The sequence below is a fragment of the Pelobates fuscus genome, chromosome 3 (genome assembly GCF_036172605.1).
Source record: "Pelobates fuscus isolate aPelFus1 chromosome 3, aPelFus1.pri, whole genome shotgun sequence".
Lineage (NCBI taxonomy): Eukaryota > Metazoa > Chordata > Amphibia > Anura > Pelobatidae > Pelobates > Pelobates fuscus.
This window is the reverse complement of record NC_086319.1, coordinates 353,008,856-353,034,949: the sequence shown is the minus strand read 5'-3', so window position 1 is coordinate 353,034,949 and position 26,094 is coordinate 353,008,856. Positions and strand designations below refer to the sequence as shown.

At 41.3% G+C, this 26,094-nt stretch overlaps 1 protein-coding gene across 3 annotated transcripts in view; it reads left to right on the top strand.

Annotated features, from left to right (window-relative positions):
* The window catches only part of LOC134601260 (lysozyme C-1-like), a 56,193-nt gene extending 31,020 nt beyond the window's left edge, over positions 1 to 25,173 (top strand). The window contains exons 1-5 of one of the 3 annotated variants that reach the window (XM_063445730.1): positions 247 to 270; positions 14,790 to 14,979; positions 24,013 to 24,171; positions 24,786 to 24,864; positions 25,042 to 25,173. In XM_063445730.1, coding sequence (XP_063301800.1) covers positions 14,841 to 14,979; positions 24,013 to 24,171; positions 24,786 to 24,864; positions 25,042 to 25,102 — 438 coding nt within the window. In that variant the 5' untranslated portion in view covers positions 247 to 270; positions 14,790 to 14,840 and the 3' untranslated portion in view covers positions 25,103 to 25,173. Of the gene's footprint in view, positions 1 to 246; positions 271 to 10,080; positions 10,131 to 14,789; positions 14,980 to 24,012; positions 24,172 to 24,785; positions 24,865 to 25,041 lie in introns of those variants that run through there. The other 2 variants (XM_063445728.1, XM_063445727.1) reach the window with 2 other exon arrangements.
* The last annotated feature ends 921 nt before the right edge of the window (positions 25,174 to 26,094 follow it).

The following is a 26,094-nucleotide window of genomic DNA, read 5'->3' as shown; positions in this document are numbered from 1 at the left end:
ATTATAACGAAGTGTGATTCATCCCTTCAGAGAAATCTTTTCCATTCATTCAGAGTTCGAAGGCAGCATGCTTTACGGCACTCTACTTAATGCTTGGCATTATGCAAGTTGATATGAGATTGGTATACAGATGCTCAGCCATGTAAACACATGTTATGGAGTTCCCGATTTTTGCTGACGTTGCTGCCAAAGCTAGTCTAGAACTGTATTGAGTGACGCAACTGGTGACAGGCGATTGTTACACACTCCAGCACTCAGTGCATCTGATCTGTGAGTATACATGTTCTACAACCCTGTGGCAATGCTGTATCTTCCACTTCACAATAATATAATTTACAGTTGCAGAGCTACTAAGCAAGACATTTTACAAACCTTCTTCAGTATAACCTATTGTACTGATTTATAGGCAATTAAAAGTTACTCTTTAGCAATATCTTGTGGCTTAACTCTGTATAACACAATGTACATGTGACATAGAACGTTTTACCTCACAAGTACATGTCTCAGTACCTTTACTTATGAACGTGAATATCAGCCAACATGGTTTTTCTACAGATTCATATTCCAATTCATGAGTAAAGATTTATGGAAACAGAAGGTGCATAGTAGAATCCCAACATAAAATTTTACCAGATTCCAATTGAGTCTCAGATCTGTAAATACTATTTTCTCCTGGTAGGTTGGGACATAGGTTTGGACATATGTTTGAAGAAGTGATAAAAATAGATAATTTAAAGAAATACGTGTTATAACTCACCAATTACATTTTAAATCCAATCTCGCATAAGTGATAAAAATGTTTTTTTTTTTATTGTTATCTTTTTAATAAAGGGACACTGTAGGCACCCAGACCACTTCAACCAATTGAAGTGGTCTGGATGCTATGTCCCGTTTGAACCTAGTGCTGCAATGTTAAACATTGCAGTTCCAGAAAAATGCACTGTTTACATTGCAGCTCTAAGTCTGCCCTCAGTGGATATCTATCAGACAGCCACTAGAGGGCTTCCGGAATCTTAACAGACTTTTGGTCCATTATCTGACGCTGGACGTCCTCGCGCTCTGCATGAGGGCCTCCAGCATCAGATTTTTCGACATAAGAAAACATTGGTTCAATGCTTTCCTATAAGGAGGTCTAATGCAGGTGCACCATTTGCAGCGCATGCGCATTAGACCCCGCTTGTCGCGGGATGGAGAAGGGGTGGAGCTTCAACCCAGCACCAAGGGACATTGGCGCTGGGAAGAGGTAAGTAAATAAATGGTTTTTAACCCTTCATTTACCGGGGAGGGAAGGTGCAAGGGAGGGGGGAGGCAGAGGGATCGGTAGTACCAGGAATACAGCTTTGTATTCCTGGCACTACAGTATCCCTTTAAAGAGTAAGCAGCTTAAAAGATTTTAAAGATTTTTGCAAGAAAATATCTCCACAAATCTTAATTGTACTTTACAAAGTACTGTTTGTTAGTATGTATTGTTTATCTTTTGTACAGCGCGGTAGAATATTTCATAGCTATCTAATAGTTCTTTACTGGCTATATATTAACCCCTTAAGGACACAACTTCTGGAATAAAAGGTAATCATGACGGAATATTTCCATCATGTGTCCTTAAGGGATTAATAAGAAATATTAAAAAAATAAAAATATTGGGAGTCATGCCCAGAACATGTATTATTTCATGGTGTTGCAATTGAAACATAGTTATAGTATAGAGATTTAGACTCACATTTTGATATTATCTTGTGAATTCACTAGAGCAAAAAGTTAGTTTTTTCCCCAAATAGTTATTTGCTAACTGGCATAACTTTGCTGCAACACAAATTTTTATAAAGTTTGCAAATTTACTAAACAGAGTCAAAGTTTACATGCTTAAAATAGCATTTTTTGGCACATACAGTATCTCACAAAAGTGAGTACACCCCTCACATTTTTGTAAATATTTTATTATATATTTTCATGTGACAACACTGAACAAATGACAATCTGCTACAATGTAAAGTAGTAAGTGTACAGCCTGTAAAACAGTGTAAATTTGACGTCCCCTCAAAATAACTCAACAGACAGCCATTAATGTCTAAACAGTTGGCAACAAAAGTGAGTACACCTCTAAGTGGAAATGTCCAAACCTGGCCAAATCTGTCAATATTTTGTATAGCCACCATTATTTTCCAGCACTGCCTTAACCCTCATGAGGTTCACAGGTTGCCACTGGAGTCCTCTTTCACTCCTCCACGATGACATCACGGAGCTGGTGGATGTTAGAGACCTTGCGCTCCCCCACCTTCTATTTTAGGATGCCCCACAGATGCTCAATAGGGTTTAGGTATGGAGACATGCTTGGCTAGTCCATCACCTTTACCTTCAGCTTCTTTAGCAAGGCAGTGGTCGTCTTGTAGGTGTGTTTGGGATCGTTATCATGTTAGAATACTGCACTGCGGCCCAGTCTCTGATGGGAGGGGATGCTCTGCTTCAGTATGTCACAGTACATGTTGGCATTCATGGTTCCTTCAATGAACTGTAGCTCCTCAGTGCTGTCAGCACTCATGCAGGCCCAGACCATGACACTCCCACCACCATGCTTGACTGTAGGCAAGACACACTTGTCTTTGTACTCCTCACCTGGTTGCCACACAAAAACACACGCTTGCACCATCTGAACCAAATAAGTTTATCTTGGACCCATCGGACCACAGGACATGGTTCCAGTTATCCATGTCCTTAGTCTGCTTGTCTTCAGCAAACTGTTTGCAGGATTTCTTGTGCATCATCTTTAGAAGAGGCTTCCTTCTGGGACAACAGCCATGCAGACCAATTTGATGCAGTGTGCGGCATATGGTCTGAGCACTGACAGGCTGGTCCCCCACCCCTTCAACCTTTGTAGCAATGATGGCAGCACTCATACATCTATTTCTCAAAGACAACCTCTGGATATGATGCCGAACACATGCACTCAACTTTTTTGGTCGACCATGGCGAGGCCTGTTCTTAGTGAAACCTGTCATGTGAAACCGCTGCATGGTCTTCCCCACCGTGCTGCAGCTTAGTTTCAGGGTCTTGGCAATCTTTTTATAGCCTAGGCCATTTTTACTTAGAACAGCAATTTTTTTTTTCAAATCCTCAGAGAGTTCTTTGCCATGAGGTGCCATGTTGAACTTCCAGTGACTGGTATGAGAAAGTGTGAGAGCGATAACACCAAATTTAACACACCTGCTCCCCATTCACACCTGAGACCTTGTAACACTAACAAGTCACATGACACCGTTTAGGGAAAATGACTAATTGGGCCTAATTTGGACATTTCCACTTAGGGATGTATTCACTTTTGTTGCCAACGGTTTAGACATTAATGGCTGTGTGTTGAGTTTTTTTTGAGGGTACAGCAAATGTACACTGTTATACAGGCCATACACTTACTACTTTACATTGTAACAGAGTGTCATTTATTCAGTGTTGTCACATGAAAAGATATTACTAAAATATTTACAAAAATGTGAGGGGTGTACTTGCTTTTGTGAGATACTGTATATGCCTATGCGTAGAGAGACCAAATTTAATGAGACACTAGACTAGCAATGGAACAAAAACCTTTAAGTGCCAAGGTGGAGAACAGGATTGAATGTTGAATTATATTAGACTTAGATTTGTTTTGGTCCAAACTGCAGTTTGTTCAAATTTGGGCTGATCAAGTGATCGGTCGAATTCTCTAAATCTTAGTTGATATGTGCCCGAAAGTTAAAACTAACTGAAATGCATAATGGCAAAGTATGTCTGTTTAATTTCATGTTTCTGAATTCTGCTCATGGAGCTAAAAATAGTTGACTGATGGCAAAAAAAAAACATGACTTGTGGCTAGGGGACAGTCATTAAATGTTGATTTTATTCACATATCAGGAGAGAAGTGAGCAAGAGAGGGTAAAAAGAAAAAGCAGTAAAAACAAAAAACTACATATCATATATATATATAAAGACATAAGCTTGTAGTTGTTGGAGGGGTTATGCGGCCTTTATAACGCCGGATTCCCCTGCCCTTACCTGCAGTCGATGCTTCAGTGTTGGAGAAGGTATCCAGTTTCCATTTCAATTTGGCAGCATCACTTATCTCCCATCACTCCACTACGACACCAAGGCCAGGTTCTCTTGGTCTTTCATATTGATTCAACTAAGCAAAGTCCTCAATTACAGACAAGTGGCAGGTTAATACTGCCAAAACTTCGGTGTACCCCCACGCTGTACGAATAATCAGGTTACGTTCTGACTCCCTCCCAACAGAGTAAGATAGGCAGTCTGTGTCAGGGTCCCGCGGGCGGCTGCGAGGGGAGGCTGCAGTCCGCTCGCGGCACTCACCCTCCAGCCGTCCACGGTCCCCCTCCTGCCATGCGCTCGGCGGGCGGCATCCTCCCAGCCACGGATGCCGCCCGCGTCTTCCTCCACGTCCTCCAGCGGCAGCATGCATGACGCTGCACGCTGGGAGACCGCACAATTTATTACACGCCGGGGTCAGCCACCTGACCCGGCGTTAAAGGCACAGTGCCTCAGTCACAGTGGGAGGTCTAGATACCTCCCACGTGTGATTGTTAATTCTGATTGGAAATTATCCAATCAGAATTAACCTTATGGTTTAAATACTTACCTTTCCTGTTCCTCCCTGCCCTATTGTGGTCTTTGCTTTCTAGCTTTGCAACTGAACTTGTGTTTCTGGTTACGTACTCCCTGGCTTGTTAATCTGACTTTGTGACTTTCTCCTATCCTTTGACCTCGGCTTGTTTCTCGTTATTCTGTCTTCTGGTTCCCCTTACTCGGCTTGTCTCCTGACTATTCAGTGTGTGCTTAGCCCGGTCACTCTAAGGTCCGGTACTGCACCTTTTCTGTGTGTGTGTGTGTTAGCGTGTTGGGTTCCCCGAATCGTGACAGTCCGCCTGGCCTCCAGCATGCTACTTTTTACATTCATATTGTTGTCATTTCAGGCTATACTATGTATGGCAACGTTATCGGGTTTCTAAGCTGTAGCTCGACATCTCTCTTGTTCTTTGGATTGCATTGGCACATACATATGGGGCTAAATATTATTTTGACCACGTTGGGTCTGTTCACTAGTCGTATAAATCACTATTTCACCTGTATAATTAATTTAAATTCTCATGGTCTTCATCAATCCTGACGAATTTAGATAGGTAGTGCTTATAGTTGCATAGCCCTCGGTTATGTGTATTCTCTGCACTGGCTACTGAAAAAAAGGAGGCCTTTTACGTTTTTTGATCATCTACTTTTTTGGCTTACTTGGGCTATCTCAGTTCTTACATAGCATCTGTTAATATACTCGCCTGTTCAGTCATCCGAAATTCTCCCTACAATCATTTATTATTATGTTATTATTTATATAGCGTCAACAAATTCCGCAGCGCTTTACAGTGGGTGGACGAACAAACATGTAGTTGTAACAGGTTGGACACACAGGAACAGAGGGGTTGAGGGCCCAGCTCAATGAGCTTACATGCTAGAAGGAGTGAGGTAAAGTGACACAAAAAGTAAGGACTAAAAGTACTAGACTAATGACAGTTGCAAGAGAGGAATCAGTCGGGAGCTATTAACAGTTTAATTGATACGCTTTTAAGTGGGTTTTTAATGATTTTTTTGAAGGAGTGGAGACTGGATGAGCATCTAATGGAGTAGGGAAGTGAGTTTCAAAGGAATGGTGCAGCCCTCGAGAAGTCTTGAAGGTTAGCATCAGAGGTGGGAGTACAGACAGAAGATAGACGTAAGTCTTCAGCAGAGCGTAAGGGCCTAGACGGGACATACTTGTGTATTAGGGAGGATAGATAGGTGGGAGCAGCATTATGTAGAGATTTGAAAGCAAGAACCAGAATTTTAAATTGAGCCCTATATCTAACAGCAAACTAATGTAGGGACTGACAGAAGTGTGAGGCATGGGAGGTGCGGGCGGACAGGAAGATGAACCTCGCCGCCACATTCATTATGGACTGCAACGGCGCAAGTTGGGAGCACGTAAAACCACTGAGAAGTGGATTACAGTAGTCAAGGCGAGAAAAGACAGTGAAATGGACAAGCCCCTTAGTCGCATCTGGTGTTAAGTAGGGTCAGATGCGGGCAATGTTTTTGAGATGGAAGCGGCAGGATTTGGCGATAGACTGAACATGAGGTCGTGAAGGAGAGATCGGAGTCAAAGAGAACACCCAGGGGTAGGGTCAAGGTTGGCCTTCTTCATAATTGGGGCTACAGGGTGATGAAAATATGCCAGAGGAGAGAAAGAGATTGAGAATTTTAGTGAGAGGTAGAGAAAGAGAAGAAGACAGAGTATGGATGAGATGTGAGGGAATTGGATCTAGGGAGAATGTGGTGGGGTGGGAGGATTGGAGCAGAGCAGAAACTTCTTCCGCTGTAGCAGGTGCGAATGAACAGCAGAGGGAGTGAGATTGGTGAAGGCGAGATCAAGAGTGTTTCCCGCTGTATTGGTTGCTAAATTGGACCATTGCGTGAGGCCAAAGGAGGAGGTTACAGAGAGCAGATAAGAGACATCAGTGCAGTTGGTGCTGTTGGTTGGGATATTGAAATCCCCAAGTATAAGGGAAGGAGTGCTAGATGAGAGAAAGTGGGGAAGCCAGGAAGAAAAGTGCTCAATGAATTACCTAGGATGACCGGGGGGGGGGGGGGGGGGGCAGTACATAATAGCAATTCTTAAGGGAGTGGGTTTAAATAGGTGGACAGGGTGAACTTCAAAAGAAGAAAAGGATAGGGCAGGGGCAGTTATGATTGGTTGAGGGGAGAGAAGGATGCCTACACCATCTCCTCTACAGTTGAGTCTGGGAGTGTGAGAGAATTGTAGCCCCCTCAAAACATAAAGAAGCAGGAGTAGCGCTATCAGAGGGGGACAGCCAGGTCACTCTAAGTGTGAGTAGTGTGAGTGAGTTTGAGATAAAAAAAAAAAAAAGTCGTGCATGGCTGTTGATTTTAAATTACTGCAGATGGAGCGGGTGCTGCTAGAAGCAAGAGGAAAGGACAATCTATAATTAAAGGGCAGGGTATTGTGATGAGGTTTGTGGGGTTTCTGGTTGTCTTAGTGTGTATAGAGAAGGTGAAGGGCCCTAGATTGGGAAAGACATCACCAGCTGCTAGAAGCAAGAGGAAAGGACAATCTATAAATAAAATAATAAGCGTGGGGTGAGGAGGGCGGGTATCAGACTTTCTTACAGTAGTATTGGGGCTTGATAGTTTTGAAATCAGGCTGTTGAATAAAGACATGTAAGGGTCAGATAGGCTTGCAATAAATCTGAAGGAGGGGATATGTATCTAGGCACAGAGATGAAGGGATGGTTATTCATATAAAAACAAACATATCAATAAAAGAAGGGAGGGGTCAGAGGTCAGTCAGAAATCAGAGGGGAAATAGAGGAATGCATATAGGTGAATAAAACAATTACATATAGGGCTAGCAAAACTACACTTTAGCATGACAGACAATATATAAAGGCAAGAAAACGTACAATGCACACAGGATATATAAAATAAAATGAATGTACAGGGTGGTTAAATTAAATATAAATGATGCTGTGCAGGATAGAGTCTTATTGTGATCTTTCAGAAGGCTACCTTTGCTTATTGCAGACGATTGGCTGATGGAGCTCTGACTTTCTTACAGCAGTATTGGAGCTTGATAGTTCTGAGATCAGGCTGTGCTCATTGCAGACGATCGGCTGATGGAGCACAGACTTTCTTACAGCAGTATTGGAGCTTGATAGTTCTGAGATCAGGCTGTGCTCATTGCAGATGATCAGCTGATGGAGCGCTGACTTTCTTACAGCAGTATTGGGGCTTGATAGTTTTGAAATCAGGCTTGCTTACTGCAGACTATTTGTACTGCCATTATGAATGGCACATGAGTTCCACCCAGTGGCCTCATCTATAAATGCATTTCTTTCTAATTAAAGTTGCTACATCTATTTGTTACATTGCAAGAATGTATAATTATTTGTTTATTGTTCCATGTTATTATTTTGTCATGCTATCTGTCTGTTTACTGAATTGAGAATACATTAGTATGCACAAGCAAAATCACCAATTTTATTTGTTTGTTTTTTCCTTCACACACACACTATGCCAGGGGAGAATAAAGTACACTAAATTACAGTAAAGCTATTTTGATATGTAGTGTATATTATATTATACACTAACCCCACTCGCTACCTCCGCTAAACTCTCATCTCAGCTAGACTGTAACCGTTGGTGAATATAGCTCTTTTCCTCCAGTTACCGGACTACACATAGTTCTGGGAGTGATCTGTCTTTATTGCTCAGAATACAGCCTTTTATGTCCAGGTGCCCAGCATGGAGTCTCCATTCTTTTACCCATAGATTATGCTTAGGCATCTCTGTGTCTGGGAGATAATTAAGTCAAAGCTTGGTAATTATCTCTTGAATACAGAGAGGTGAATACATAAAAAACACCAAAACAGTTATGAACTCTCACAAGTCGTATATCCCTGGATAGCTCTCGGTGGAGCGCTCAATTAATCCAAATAGTGCTCTGATCGTATCAATCAGAACCCATTAAGACTAATAATTTGTTTGACTTTTCTGCCTTACATAGTAATCATGTGAGGTCAACTCCCTTCTTCATACATGGAGGTTCTTTCACCCATCGACCCAACGCATAGGTAGCACCTAGCTTTTGGTATAGTTGGGGCCTCACCAGTCATGCCTGCTCTGTCTTGTATCTCATTACTTGTCACCGAGAGGCCACCTCCCTGCCTCTATGACAGTGGCTTTCACACCCATGTTCCAAGAACATCGATAGTTAGATCCTCTCTCGTCACTTGGCATTTAGTTAGGTCTCGCCTATCACCATCGGATAATGAAATTTTGCCATTCTGCACTGGTATCTGCCAGTTCAAAGAGTTATAATTTACCTCATATGGCTTATGCTTCTTTCACTATTTCTGCTACCTAAAATGTCCAACAAATCTATTCAAGGTTCATTGCCTAGCACACCGCCCATGAATGATTTACCCAACAGACAGGGAGACTCTGCGAGTCCATGTCCTATAGGATCTTGGACTATCCCGAAGATTATGACTGAGTTAAGACAGGAGAACATAGTTTACCCTGCCACAGCAAGGAAGGCTGAGTTTTTTAAATTGATGAGGTCTCATTCTGACGTGGCCACACCTAGTCCCAATGACAAGGGGAAAGTCCATCGCAGTCTGGTTGACTTACATACCATGATGGTTACTATATCTAATTCGATTAATGCTATTAATAATAGGATAGAGGTCTTGGAATTGGCTAATGCTAAGGCCGTCTTCTGTCCCCGATGTCACTCCACCAACCCCCTTTTTAGAGAGTGGTGACCAAGATAATACTTAAGCAAATGGTCAGCTGGCAGCAACCACTTGCAGCACTACCAGCTCACTTAGTCCCTTTGACACAAGAGTCCCTTTGAGGCAAGACATTTTGGAAGAAAATTTTCACGTTCCTTTGGTTTGTCTGAATCAATTCCCAAATAGATTTACTGGTATTGAAATTCTGCTGATCTGAGCCGACATTCGGCCATAATTCGGGTGTCCCTCCAAAAACTCAGTTTTCTGGAAAGAGGATTCGACCATATCACATATTCTCTTACGATGCACAAGTCTAAATTATATAGATTTGCTATGAGATGTGTACTTAAAACTGAGTTGCTGATTTTATTCTGCGTGCTTAATCTCCTCCAGTTATTAGAAAAGCCTGGCTTTTCTAATAAACCCTCAATATCTCCTACTCCCCTCTCTCTGAACCAGGGCCAGATTAACATAGGGGCTGATGGAGCTGCAGCTCCAGGCCCATGGAATAGACCAACTACTCTTAGGTTTGCCACCTGACTGGTATTTTACTGGCACAGCCGGTATTTGAGGCTGCCTGGCTGTGCCGGTATTGCAGTAATACCGGCAATACAAATGCAGGTATTTTTCTCAGAATAAATGGAGATTACTCTGCAATACCAGCACCGGCCAGTAGGGGTCACTGTGTGTGGAGAGAGGCAGGGATAGGAAGTTACAGCATATCCCTGCCTCTCTCTACTACTCACTGATCTGTGGGGGAGCAGCAACACAGCACAGAGTCCAGACAGCAGCTCTACAGCTCAGGTAAGTGAGGGATGGGGGGAAAGGCAGCAGTGACACATGGGACACTGAGACACTAGGGGACACATGGGGACACTGCGACACTAGGGGACACTGAGACACTAGGGGACATATGGGGACACTAGGGGACACTGAGACACTAGGGGACATATGGGGACACTGAGACACTGGGGGACACAGACACTAGGGGACACATGGGGACACAGACACTAGGGGACACTAGGACACATGGGGACACAGACACTGGGAGACCTGAGAACATGGAGACACTTGGGGACACTGGAAAACATGGGGACACTGAGACACTAGGGGACACTGGGAAACATGGGGATGCTGAGACACATGGGGATGCTGTGAGACATAGGGACATTGGGAGACACTGAGACATTGGGACACGGAGACACTAGGTCTCCATGTCTCCCAGTGTCCCCATGTCCCCCAGTCAGTGTCCCAAAGTCTCCCAGTGTCTGTGTCCCATGCCTCTCAGTGTGCCTAGTGTCCCCACGTGTCCCAGTGTCCCTATATGTCCCAGTGTCCCCATGTATATGTCCACAACTGTCCCCATGTCTCCCAGTGTCCCCAAGTGTCTGTCTCCCAGCCAGTGTCCCCTAGTCTCCCAGTGACCCCTAGTCTCCCAGTGTCTGTGTTCCCATGTCTCTGTGTCCCTAGTGTCTTAGTGTCCCCAAATGTTTCAGTGTCCCCAGTGTCTGTGTTCCTAGTGTTTCAGTGTGCCTAGTGTCCCCATGTCTCCCAGTGTCCCTATATGTCCCAGTGTCCCCATGTCTATGTTCACAACTGTCCCCATGTCTTCCATTGTCCCCAAGTGTCTGTCTCCCAGCCATTCCCCAGTGTCCCCTAGTCTCACAGTGTCCCCTAGTCTCCCAGTGTTCCCTAGTGTCCCTAGTGTCCCAGTGTTCCCATGTCTCTGTGTCCCTAGTGTCTTAATGTCCCCAAATGTTTAGTGTCCCCATGTCTCCCAGTGTCTGTGTCCCTAGTGTCTCAGTGTCCCCATTTCTCCCAGTTTCCTTACATGGCTCAGTGTCCTCATGTCTCCCAGTGTCCCCATGTCTCTGTGTCCCTGGATCTCTCAGTGTTCCCATGTTTCTCAGTGTCCCCATGTCTCTCAGTGTCCCCGGGTCTCTCAGTGTCCCCAGTATCCTAGTGACATGGGGACACACTGAGACATTGGGACACTGGGAGAAATGGGGAAACTGAGACACTGGGAGACTAGGGGACTGGGCGACATGGGGACACTGACACTGTGGTACATAGGGACACTAAGACACGGGGTGACTTGCGAGACTGAGACACTGGGAGACAGGGAGACACTGAGAGGGAGACACTGAGAGCAATCCATCTATACAGCAGAATCAAACTGTGAGTAGATTGTTGGTGATTTTACAGAATTTTCTCTGATGTTACTCCTTGTGATTTACATCATGTGATGTCACGCATTACTAATTAATTATACAAATGATTAAGGCTGGTATTTTTTTCCAAGAAAGGTGGCAACCTTAACTACTCTTCACATCCTCTTGCTTAAAGAAGCACTATAGGGTCAGGACCACAATCATGTGTTTCTGACCCTATTATGTTAAAACCACCACCCGGGCCCCTTCTTGCCTCGCTAAATATAGTAAAATATCACTTGTATTCAAGTCTGCAGCTGCTGGCTCTGCCTCTGAACTGACTGTCTGCTGACATCATCAGAAGTGGTGGTCTGAGCAAATTACATTACTTCCCCATGGGATTGGCTGAGACTGTCAACTAGGCAGATCAGGGGCAGAGCCAGCACAAGTCCAACATAGCCCTGGCCAATCAGCATCTCCTCATAAAGATAAATTGAATCAATGCATCTCTATGAGGAAAGTTCAGTGTCTGCATGCAGAGGGTGGAGACACTGAATGGCAGTGCTGCACACTAGGCAGTACTGCTCTAGGAAGCACCTCTAGCAGCCATCTAAGGAGCGGCCAGTGGAGTTATTTTCTCTGAAAAGACAGTGATTACTGCAAAAAGCCTGAATTTAATGATTCTACTTACCAGAACAAATACAATAAGCTGTAGTTGTTCTGGTGGCTATAGTGTCCCTTTAAGTTTGGAAGCTTAAGAAGGATATATGGGAACACAACTTGTGAGGACTGGCTGACAATAAAATTAGTTTATGTAATGCAGACATTGGTCTCTCTAACACTGTGGCATGTCCCCTTTCTTCTACACTCACTACATACACCTTTTTTCTGTCTCAGACTAAATACCAGGAACTTTTGCATACTAGTAAGAAGGTAAGGAGACAAGTGGACCAGCGAGTGCTAGGGGACAGACCTTAGAAAGCATGGAGTGAGCGCATCATTAGACGCATTTATGTCAAGCTCAGGGTGCTGCCTGCATAGTATGCCCTTAGTTGGACAGTGTCAGGGTCTGAGTTGGGAGTCTGTAGCGCAGATATGTTGCTCACCCTTGCAAATAGCCACAGGCCAAGGTGGTCAGGTAAGAATTCACCTGGCCTGTGGATCTTTCTTCACAGAACAATTTGCATTTTCAGGTACTACTGGAGAGAGTTTAGGGTTGGCAATGGATTTGGTGCAAGCGGCAAGTACCTCGATCCCAGGAGTCTTATTCTCTGAACCTTTTTCCTTAGGTACATTACCAGGAGCAGAGTTTGTGGCTTTCAAAGCCTTTTCAAACATCACCAAATCTGTTTTGCGAACCATAGTACCATTGGAGGCATAGGTACAGTCCGTAGGTACCTCCTCTTTAGGTTGACAGGAAGTGGTGATGGTACTAACTCTAACATGAATATTTTCTGGCGGAGGTTCAGATCTCTCAGGGGTACTGAGTAGGTTATTCATTACAGTCTGAGTACCCTTCAGTATTACAGAATGGGGACATGGCTGGCAGCAACCTTGGCAGCTTCTAGACTGAGTTTCTGAGATGACTGGATAAGTCCGTAGGGCACCCAATAGAAGAGGTCTTTGCCTAGGTGGACGAATTGGGCAGAGAGAGATGAAATGCCCTCTTTCTCCACAGTATAGACACAGGCCATGGACTCTCCTACGGTCTTTCTCCTTTAGAGGCAACCTAGTCCTGCTAAATCCAATCTCCATCGATTCTTCCCTGTCCACTGAGGTTCTATTGTTAGCTGGAATACAATCAGGGTAACAGGACACGTTCCTGGGAGTGGGTTCATGCTGGAACGATATGGGAACTTGATAAGTTTATACAAAGTCTTCTTTAGGATTCCGAGATCTGCGGGTACTTTGAGCCAGTTTTGGGAGTTTCCTTCTTAGAAGCCAAGCACTGTGAGTTAATTGCAGACATAAATGACTCCCAAGTGTCCAAGACAGTACTATTCTCTTGCAGCTTCTGATATGCCCACGCTTTAATATGTCCAGAAAGTACATTGATAGCAGAACGGACCTTGATAAAGTCGGTGACGTAGGTTCTGGTTTTCAAGGCAAACAGGAGTTCACAGTCCATCTTGAAGATCGAGAAAGTGTAATGGGAACCGTCGAACCTGTCAGGCAGTATAACATAGGGTTCTGGATAAGCAGGTTCCGGGGCTGGGTGTACTGTGCCTTTAAGAAATAAAATTTCTCGCTGCAGCTCCGAAACAATCTGAGCCAGGCTGGACACTTGCTGGGACAGGGGTGAGCACATCTCTGCGGACTTCATATGGTCAGTTCCTTGACTCTAGTTCCGTATTGCTGTTTGTGTTCCAGTGTGCTCCTGTTGATTCCTGACCTTGGCTTGTTATTCCATATATCCTGACTTCTGGCATCCTCTGACCTCGGCTTTCTTCTCATTAATCCTGATTTCTGGCACCCTCTGACCTCTGGCTTACCCACGACGATTCTCCTGCTTTATCCATTCCTGTACTGCGACTTGGAGAATTATCCTGCACAGCCCCCGTGCACCGACTCACAGGTCAGGTGAATTCTTACCTGACCACCTCAGCCTGTGTTTACTTGCAAGGGTGAGCATATATCTCTGTCTGCCGGACTCCCAACTCAGGTAAGCCCTGACAGACAGCCTGCAGGATTGTCAGGCCGCCTGACATGCATTCATGCCAGGCTGACCTTCCAATTCTTTGGACAGACATGACCCCTTTTTGGGCATATTCTCCTCTTTTGGCAGGTCTGGTCACGTGATTCGCGCCAGTGGCACACCCTTTTACCCCGCCCATTGACTTCCTGCTTCACTGGACACTGCTGTTAGGGGTTATGGATTTACTTGAAAGATGAAAGCATAAATTAGAGATAGATTAGAATAGAGTATGTGTTTTCTTATAGCTGCATCCTATGAGTTCCCCTCCAGCACCATCTTCATCAGATACATGACGCTTGGGAGGTATGACTGTTTTAGTGTTTTTGGTCGATAAGATTCCGTAATTAGGCCCATCATAATTGTCAGCACCAGGCCCACTGTGCTCTTAATCCGGCCCTGCTCTGAACAAATGTTAAATTCAATTATATTGATCACTAATGCTTATAACCTGAAGAAGAATCTGCTAATTTATCTGCTCATTTAATATATATTGTTAGTCCAATAAAATCTAACCACTTTATACTGCAATACACTTGTTATTTTGTGATATATATATATATATATATATATATAAAAAAAGAAAATTACTTTCTTTCTTTTTTTTCTCTTGATAAATAGATTTTTGTAAATCATTTGGATTCTGAACATTGTTCTTTCAAGAACTGAATCATGAAGCTGACTGTGTTCGTGGGTCTCCTTATTTGCCTTATTGGATTGGCACAAGGAAAAGTATACAAAAAATGTGAACTATTGAAAAAGATGAAAAATTCCGGGTTGATTGGTTACTATGGACACAGTGCTGGTGATTGTATGTATTCTTTTTTTTTTTGACAATCTGAGTGTTTATTTAGATTTTATCAAGACATTATAACATAACAAACATATAAGCAGTTATAAGGGAAAATGAGTAAACATACATAGTGGGAGTAGTATATCGACATAGGTGAACAAAGCGGGTTGGGTGTTCTCCTCTACATTGAGGGAACAGGAGTCTCAACCAGGGATTTTCAGCCCCGTCTTGTAAAGGGGAGGCTCAGCTTAGTCACCCAGAGTCAGGTGGGATACATAGGACCTTTTTCTGCTTAGGGGGTCGTGCTTATAACACGGAGATTGCCTGATAGGTCTTATATGCCACCCAACTCAGCTTTGTTACATAATTTCAAACTTAAGCCCAGGTGTATGTTAGCTTGGTTGACTAATCACTTAGGTCAATGTTGGAACTGTCACCCTACTGAAACCCTAATTGGAGATGCCCTGAACAGGCGCAACTGCGCAACTATATTGTCCCTAGTCGGTCTCTGTCTGTCCCCCTATGGGGGGGGGAGGGGGGGGGAGGGAGAGAGAAACAGGTCGGGGGTGATTGTATGTATTCTAAATAAAATGTCTTTCCAGCTCATAAAGAATAACACACACAGCTCAATTTGCTAGTGCACGCTGCTTGTGTTGCTACTTTGATAGGTGTAAAACTGTTTATTAGCCAGCAGCTGCTTGCTAAACTACCTATCACTACTTGCTAAAAGTAGTGAAAGATACCTTAGCAAGCCAGTAGTGGCTGGCTTATAAAAAAAATGAGGGACAGGTATCGAGACATGTCAGCCCTATGTCTGCCTAGGTCAGACCTAGGATTTTTAGGCCTATCTGATAAATATATATAATTTCCCTTTCTTATTCTATGTTACTCAATAGGAATTTTAAAGTTCTTACTGAGAGTTTTCTGATTAAATATGAATGCTATTAAATTCCATTTTGACCATTAACTTTATGCTAAAAATTGTTAATGCCAAACAAAACATTTAGGGGATTGGGTTAGCTCACAAAGGGTCCATGCACAGTTTCTCATCTGATATTATTCTATTAGGTTATCAATAATAGGAACTTTTATTATCTACTAGAGCTCAGCAATAGCTGGCAATTTCCAGACTGCTGTTGAGTTCCTTCTTCTGTAAAAAAAAAAAAAAAAAAAATCTTATTATGTCTCTTTGAGATTAATTTAGGAGAGTTTGACAGTTATTTGGTGAACATGAGAAATAGAGAATTCACTGAATATATACTGTTGCAGTTTGACATCGTTTTAGAATTTAACCCAAATTTGACAGCTAAAGCCAGGTGTTTAAAATGTCTATTGGTAAGACATAAACTTATTACAAGGAATTTTATGATACAAGTAAAGAAATTCATTTTTTACAGCATTCACCTTTATATAAGTAAATTCAAATTGTTATTATTATTATTATTATTATTAATGTAATAATAATAATAATTAAATAACGTCTACATTTTCCACAGCACAAAACAAATTGTAAATTTAAAATGAAACTGTCAGTTTTTAAAAAGTGCTAATTACACTTCCTCACCTCAGATAAGTAGAGAAGAGAAAAAAATAAAAAAAATAAAAAAATAAACATTAGGCTATGTAGCACTTTTATGTCTATGCTGATGACATCCTCCAGTGATCACCCAGGACATAGTAAGAGAAATCTTAATGTAATCCTTCCTGGTAAAATATATTATAAATAAATACATATTCCAGACACTCCCCTGGTTGTGTCAGTATCTGTAGGGAAAAAAAACAGGCAACATTTCTTCCATATTGCTATATGCTTGAATTTAATCACGTTAAAAGGCGACTCTATTACTACTACCTAATGTTGTGGTTCTGGTGCAAACCCCTCAAACTAGCATTTTGATACATGTAAGCATAGCTTTTTGTGAGAAATGGCAATTTTTACATTTGTCACTAAGGATGCCTCTAGTTGTTGTCAATCAGATAATCACTAGAGGTACTTCTATGTGGTGACTTTCAACAAGTTACAATCTTTTGGAATACTTCTCATAGAGAAGCATTATATTCAAAGTTTCTCTATGAGAAGCATGCAGTTGCCTGAACACAGTTAATGTCATGCATGCCCAGTAGGTCCCTAAGGCAGTGTTTCCCAACCCAGTCCTCAAGGCACACCTACCAGTCCAGGATTTAAGGATTACCCAGTTTTGTCTAAGGTGTTTTTTCTTTTTTTTTCTAAAAACACCTTAGACAAAACTGGGTAATCCTTAAATCCTGGACTGGTAGGTGTGCCTTGAGGACTGGGTTGGGAAACACTGCCCTAAGGCTTCTCATCAAAAGAGGAGTTGCTGCATATAGATTATGCTGGAGATCTGGATAACCAGTAAGCTTGCACATGGGGGGGGGAGAGACAGAGGTCGGGAGGCAGGGATTGAGGTTTAACTTTCATTCAAGAATTGCCCAGCAAAGCTATTAAAAAAGTAAAAACATTGGCTAAAGCTATTACAACCCTGTGATGTCATAATGTGGTGGTTCATGATGGATAGACAGAAAATTTTGAATATAAGTTAAGGGACAGTTTAATGCCCAGCCAAATTTTAATACTTGCAGACATCCATTGTTCCAGTCCAACACCCAAAAATCAAAGCGTATCCATAATGCACATAGTGCTACACAACATAGTTGTTTTTCTTTATGAATAGTAATGATTTTCTGAGTTTAATGAGAACACAGTCTAAAGAGAATTTCTCTCTTCACAGCATAGCTAATAAAATAGCATGATGCAAATCCATGAAATTTGCTTTAGTATGTAAAATAATGTAAATTGTGTGGTGGTATGCCCAGTGGTGTACTTTGGTTTTGTGCTGCCCTAGGCATGACTGAATTCTGGCACCCACTAATCTAAATTTGCCCCACCCTTTCCTGTCAAGGCCACACCCCTTCCTATTTAAGACCAACACACATTTTGGCTGACATACACACGCGCTCACTGTTACACATACACTGATATACACTCACTAACAGACACACAGTCAATGGCACACACACCGTTTATTCAACACACACTTTCACTGAAAGGCACACACTCTTAAATACACATACTGCCACTGACAGACATACACTCTCACTAATTTGACACACATTTGCAGACACACTCACTGACAGACACACACACACACACACACACTAATACTGATACTCACACACATTTTATCATACACTTTACAAGTTATTATTATAATTCTTTATTTTAATTTAAGCACATCCAGCCTCTCTACCTCTAGGGGGTCTGAAATGGATCCTTTTCCTGGGGTACAGTGGAGCTCCTATGATCCCAGACTGACTCCTGGCATCACAGCATGGTGCGTGAGGGAGCAGAGCAAGAAGAGAAGGAAGATTACAGCTCGCTTGCCGTTGCCTCCATTCCTTGGGGCGCCTTAAGGTGGCCAGCTCTTAGGCCACCCATAACATGAGGCTAACAAGCCATTTATTACAGTTTCAGGGCTGTCTGAACAGTTATTTGGGGATGGTTGGAAAGTGCCGCCCAAGGCAATGGCCTTGTTAACCTTGCTGTAGATACAGCGCTGCCTTATACACTACTCCCAACGTCTTCTATTGTTCCTGTTCTTCCTTGCTGGCCTGCATCTGGAGACTTTGCAGTATGGCATATGATACAGGTTGTGTCACAGTCAGAGTTTGTAAAGGAATTTTACCTGTTTAGCTGCATGTGTAGATGCTTCAACAGCTCTGTGGTTTCCATGGGAAACATTGTCCGTTATTTTCACGTGAGCTGCCACTTTGATAATTCCCACTTGTTTAGGTAACAGGATAGAGTCCATTAGGGCACTCATGGCTTCTGAATTCCTGATAGGTGTACCTGCGAAGTGAGAGAGTCTCTGGCCCTCCAAATGGGCCCAAAATCTTGGGCAATGCCATAGGTGTTGTGGGAATTGGAATAAACATTAGTGGTCTTACCTGAGGCCAATTTACAAGCTTCAATGAGAGCCTTCTACTCAGCTTCTTGTGCAGAGCAGTGAGTAACACTATCCAGTATCATTCTAATCGTATGAGGTAATGTGACAGCCTTTTATTGCTCTGTATAAACCTATTGCTAGTCTATACATATAACGAACGGACAGCATAATTGTCAACACGTATTGATGAATTGTCTCTATGTATATCTAACCTTATTGGGAATTGCGATAGCCTTATAGTGCTTGGTGTTTTACTGAGATTTACTGCCAGCCTACACATACAGCGAACAGACAGTGCTAAATATTGGTAACATTTACTGATGAATTGTTACATATTAACACGTATGACAACTTATTGAGCCTGCTGTTTGCAGACTTTGTATCAAGGCTCTCTGCCTACTCAGGCTATTTCCCTTACAGTATATACACAGTTTTTTTTTTACATTTTCCACACTTTTCAAGGCATCTTATCCTCCCCCCCAATACTTTATGTTTCTCATTATTTGTTTGAAGCACAGACGTGTGCTCCACAGACAATAAATTGGAGTGCAACTTTAGAATCTCGGGTTATCATGCCTTTTTTCATTTTCATTTTATTTACTCTACTCAATTTATTTTACTTTTTTCCCCACTATATTTAGTTAGTGTGTGACACTCTGGGTGATTGCCAAGTTGTATGGCAATTTTTAACATATATATATATAATTTTTCAATAAATTATTTTTTATTTTCTGATTATTATTCTTGATTGGTACCTCTAGCCTCCATTGGTATTATAATTCATAATACCTCCTATACGTTTCCAATACCCCAATATTGGTATACTACCCATTCTTCTCTCTTGTTTATTCCACCAAGGGTTACCCCCTTCTTTTCCAGTATACCAGAGGGAGCTGTACCAAATTAGTTTTTGAGTTCTTAAATAAGTCTGTATTACCACTTCCATCTTTTAAATCTAGCGGAAGTAATGTAGATGGATTTAAAACAGTACACCTCTTTAAGTTGACAGAGGGCATTAGCAAAGCACATTGCATCCTGAAATGTCTAGCAGTGTGGATATGTTTTGGCTTTACTTTTTTCAATATGCTGTTAATTTCATGAGTGGTATAGATTATGATAGGTTTGTCCAATACAATATCAGTTGCTTTATCTAAGAGGGCAGTGACAGCCGCCACTGCCCTAACACATAAGGGCGCCCCTCTTGCTACGGGTTCCAGCCGAACCAAGTATTAAGCGACAGGTCTTTGTTTCTGGCCTTGGTCTTGTGTGACCAAAGCAGTGGCATATCCTGACTATTCTGTGCAGAACATGGACAAAGTTTTATTATAGTCAGAAACACCTAAAGCTGGAGCAGATGTAACCAACAACTTTAAAGTGTAAAATGCTTCTTCAGCTTCAGGGGTTAACTGAAATGGGTCAGAGCTTAAACAGTCATACAGAGGCTGCATATAGATGGCAGCAGAGCAGACCCATGGCCTGCAGCATGAAACAAGACCCAAAAAGGTACATAGTTGGGCGAGGCTCCAGGGAAGTGGTATCTGATGCACAGCAGACTTTCTATCTTTGGTGAGATGTCTAGTACTTTAGGAGGTGCAGTGACCTAGGAAAATAACACTAGGTTGGCAAAACTGTAATTTAGCTTTTATAGCTTCACATCCTGCCTGAGCCAGAAACGTTTTGCCTGCAGGAGTGTTCATAAGGGCAACAGAGAAGCAAGTTATCAACATATTGCAGAAATACAACATTGTCGGCCCATGGCTAAGACTCTTAAATCTGTACCATGGCCATGCTATACATGGTGGGTGAGTTCTGGGCCCATTGGGATAAAACTGTCCATGTATACTGCTTATGTTTGTGTGTAAAGGCAAACAAATAATGGCTGTCTGGGTGTAATCAGACAGAAAAGAAGGCATTGGCCAAGTCAATTACTGTGAACATTTTGGAAGAGGGAGGTATCTGTGAGAGCAGGGTGTGGGGGTTAGGAACATTTGGGGCTATGAGTTTGGTAACAGCATTAACTTCCATGCGATCATGTACCATGCAATATGCAACAGGCATCCCCTGTTCCTGCTTCTTTTTAATGGGGTACAGTAGTGTGTTACATGTAGAAATTGTAGGGACCACTATACTTGCTTGTAGGAACTTATTGAAGGTTTGGCTTATGGCGTCTTCATGTACCAGGCTCAGGGTGTATTGCTCCAAGCAAGGAGGTGATGCATATGGTATTAGTTTTAATTGCACTGGGGAAACAGATAACCTACCTGTATCTGTTTTACCTGTTGCCCATAATGTGGATGAAACTTCATCTAGAGCAGGAGTTAAAACATTAAGGGAGGTATTTGCCAATGCCCCGGAAAGCTGAAACAAACAGTTTAAATGCAGAAGTCAAGGAGATTGTACCATCTGGGTTTAAACCAGGTTAGCGTTGATTGTTGACAATACATCATTGCCTAAAAGGTTATCTGGGGCAGTGTGACTAATTCACAATCGGGCAACCAATTCTTTGGAGTCATGAAACCTTAATTTTATCTCGTGGGAGAGTGGGACATTCACGGGGGACCCATCTACACCCACACAAGTAAACATTTAATTGGATTTTTTTAACGGTAAACACATATTTGTCATGCACAACAGATCTGGCTGCCTCAGTATCTATCAGAAATGACTTAGTCCTGTTGCTAGGTAGAGTAACCATAATAGTTGTGATGGACCCATATAATCAGGTACTTTAAGGTTGTGCACAGTTACCGGGCTGCTAACTTCCTATTCTAGAGGGGTCTCATTTGCCGGGGGAGGGGGAGGGCAGTTGGGGTTCAGTTAGTCTGCTGTTGTGGTGGGCATCTGCAAGCCTTCTCAGTATGACCCATCCTGCTGCGATTGAAGCAGGTGGGTCCCGATTATTGGGCACCTGTCTGATAGCCATCTCTTCCCCTACCTCTACTGGTTCATCTCCTCCCCTGGAAGGTCATTATATGGGTGTTCCTTTCTTTCTGAGGGTGGTTAGCTTCAACTCCCTTTGCCACCTTTACCAAATCTCCATAAAGGTGACTACGTCATTGGGGTTGTGCTGATTTTAGACCTGCAGCTAGGAAGGGCAGCAATTCCTCCATAAAGCAATTAAAGAGCAGGTGTTGTCACTATATCCCAGGTTCTTCCATCCCAGATGTAATCTGACAAAGAATCTTTCTATGGACTCTTATTTTGAGTTAGGTCTGTGAGCTAGAGAGATCATTGATCCTATCCTTTGCCCATTTCTCCAGAGCAGTTATATAGTGGGAATCTGAGGCACCATCTTGCTGGAACCATTGGCCATTGGCCGTGACAGCATTAGTCTGCTGAAGGAAAATGAGACACATGGAGGGGCTGGATATATATAATATATATATTATAATAAAAAAATATGTAAATACATAAAAAAAATTAAAATAAAAAAATAAATAATTAAATATATATATGTGTGTAATTTCGTTCTAACTGTATTTTGATAATATATATATATATATATATATATATATATATATATACATATAGATATAGATATCAAAATACACGTAGAACGAAATAATATATATATGTATATACCCAAGTATATACGTATACATCACTATATGTATACCTATATATAAATAAAAATAATAGTAAAAAAATTATATACATATATATACATATATATATATATACACACACGTGTATATATAATAATTTTACATATATATTTATGTAATAATTTTACATAATTAGGTCCTTTTATTAATTACAATTTGCAGGACCTGCCTAACAACCCAGGCCGAAAGTATAGAGAATTTAATTTGCTAGCACTATATTTAACCCTATAACTTTCCAAGACACTATAAAACCTGTACATGGGGGGTACTGTTTTACTCGGGAGACATCGCTGAATACAAATATTTGTGTTTCAAAACCGTAAAATTTATTACAACAATGATATCGTCAGGGAAAGTGAAATTTATTGCATTTTTCGCACACAAACGGCACTTACACTGACGATATTTTTGCTGTCATACTTTTTACTGTTTTGAAACACAAATATTTGTGTTCAGCAAAGTCTCCCGAGTATAACAGTACCCCTCATGTACACGTTTTATGGTGTTTTCAAAAGTTACAGAGTCAAATATAAGGCTTGCATTTCAGTTTTTTCACAATGAAATTCGCCAGATTGGTTACGTTGGCTTTGAGACCGTATAGTAGCCCAGAAATAAGAATTACCTCCATAATGGCATACCATTTGCAAAAGTAGACAACCCAAGGTATTGCAAATGGGGTATGTTCAGTCTTTTTTAGTAGCCACTTAGTCACAAACACTGGCCAAAATTGGCTTTCAAATTAGTTTTTTGCATTTTTCACACACAAACAAATATTAACGTTAACTTTGGCTAGTGTTTGTGACCAAGTGGCTACTAAAAAAGACTGGACATACCCCATTTGCAATAGCTTGGGTTGTCTACTTTTGCAAATGGTATGCCATCATGGGGGTAATTTTCATTCCTGGGCTACCATACAGTCTCAAAGGCAACGTAACCAAACTGGCAAATTTCAATGTGAAAAAACTGAAAAGTGTAACATGCTATATTTGACCCTGTAACTTCCCAAAACACCATAAAACCTGTACATAGGAGGTACTGTTTTACACGTGAGACATCGCTGAATACAAATATGTGTATTTTATTGCAGTAAAAGCAAACAGTATTATGACATTCACAGTTAGAATGTCACATAGAACTAAGAAAATTTAAAAAAATCATATTTTCTCTCATTTTTTTATATTTTATTCATATTACGTTATGTTCCATACCTAAATATTTGATGTTAAATGAAAGCCCTGTTTCCCATGAACAAAATGATATATAATAAGTGTGGGTGCATTTAATACGAAAGAGGTAAATTATTGTTGAACAGACATATAGTCAAAATCTGTGGTTTGTTTACATTTTTTTTGGTTCACAACTTGTACATTTGGCTGCGGTCTTAAGGGGTTAAAGAATGATAATTCCTTGTGGAACTTATTGTCTTTGTGTTTATTTTAAAATATATTTTCTTGACTGTGAGGTTTGTTTTTTCCAATCAGGGCTATGCCTTGCCAAGTATGAAAGTGGCTACAATACTAAAGCAATAAACAACAATGGCCCAAGTCGTGATTATGGAATCTTTCAGATCAACAGCAAATGGTGGTGTAACGATGGCAAGACGTCAGGGAGCAAAAACGCATGTCGTATAAGTTGTAAAAGTGGGTATTCTGATATCTTATATACCATATTTAATTTTGAATTGAGAATACGATTAATTTCAATGAGCAGTATTTTTTTTACATTTGGATTACAGTAATATGTTTACTATGTCTCCCTCTATTAACCATATTATTATACACACATGTATGTTTAGAAGCTTTTTATGTTGTTTTTAAGAGGAATTTGCAGTCTTGGATTACTTTCACTTTTCTTACTAAAATAGTCTCACTATTTTCTTACTAAAATTGATTAACATATTTGTATATACGCTCTCTTATTATGTTAATCTACTAGGTAAACAAAAAAAAACGTTATCTTGCTGGGCAGGGGAGTTGTAAGGGGGCTGATATCGCCTCCATTCCTGGAGCTCTGGGAAAGGTCACTCCTCGAGCTTCAGGAATGGAGGCATTCCTGCATGGTAGGATTGGAGGAGCAGTTTGTTACAAATGTGTCTTTGGCCCACTGGCCCAGCAGATTCAGTGTTCTGTTAATAAATCACTTAATGAGATTAAGGTCTGCAAACTCTATTTTATTTTCTTACAGTAATGAAAGATTTATTTTAATTCTTTATTTTTGTTTTTAAAACAATCAAATATTTTGTTCTATCAACTAGAATTTTTGGATGATGACATCTCTGATGACATTGAATGTGCTAAGAGAGTTGTGAGAGATCCCAATGGCATATCAGCTTGGTAAGACCTTGTTTTATTCTTGTTCTTTATTTTCAATAAAAAAGTGTTTTCAAGAAAAAAAAAATAGTTACCTCTATTACCACTAAAATTTGTGTCCCTCTTTGTGTATATGATATTGGGAGGACTATTCGTAAAAGGAAATACTTTGATCCAAATTGTGATTCTTTTAATTTTTAGGGTTGCTTGGAGAAATCACTGCAAGGGAAAAGATTTGAGTCAATTTACTGCTGGATGCTAAAGTCAAGACTGTCAAGAAGTTCAAAAGAGCATATAATCTGCTTATAATTTACTCATGCTTATTATCATTCACCTTGTAGTTTGTCCAGAATGACTGGAAAGCCACACAAAGAGCTTCAATTAATGGGTGCTAGCAAAGTTCAGCATTTATTAATAAATACAAAAATTTAGCCATAGAAACTCAGAAAAAAGGTGGTGGGGGGAAAGAGGGGGTACAAACTTTGCTTATGTCATACAACTGTTTCTTAAACGATTAAGTCAAACACCATAATCACTACAGTGCCCTGGAATCCATCATTGTAAGTTGTTAAACTGTTTTAGAACTGTTTGAGTTCTTACCTACATTGGGTGCTGCTCCCTTCCTCAGCTAGATTGTTTCTGGGAAAAAAATTGCCTACTTGATCATACTCTCTCTCTCTTTTTGCTAAAAATAAAATCAAGCTTTATTACACTTTATCTTGTCATTTTATTTATATATTTTTTCAAGGACTGGCAACAAAATAATTCCTGTTATATCAGTGCTACAAGAGTGTCTATTACATAAAGAGTTTTATAGGTGTTGTGCTACCTAATTCTTTTTAATTAAACCCTACATTTACAACGTTATTTAATAATGTAAGAATTAGTGATGTACCGAACTGTTCGCTGGCGAATAGTTCCCGGCGAACATAGCGTGTTCGCGTTCGCCGCCGCGGGCGAACACATGGGCGGTTCGATCCGCCCCCTATTTGTCATCATTGAGCAAACTTTGACCCTGTGCCTCACGGTCAGCAGACACATTCCAGCAAATCAGCAGCAGACCCTCCCTTCCACACCCTCCCACCTCCCTCCCAGCATCCATTTTAGATTCATTCTGAAGCTGCATGCTTAGTGAGAGGAGGGAACGTGTAGCTGCTGTTCATTAGATAGGGAAATTGATAGCTAGGCTAGGTTATTCAGTGTCCACTACAGTCCTGAAGGACTCATCTGATCTCTGCTGTAAGGACAGCACCC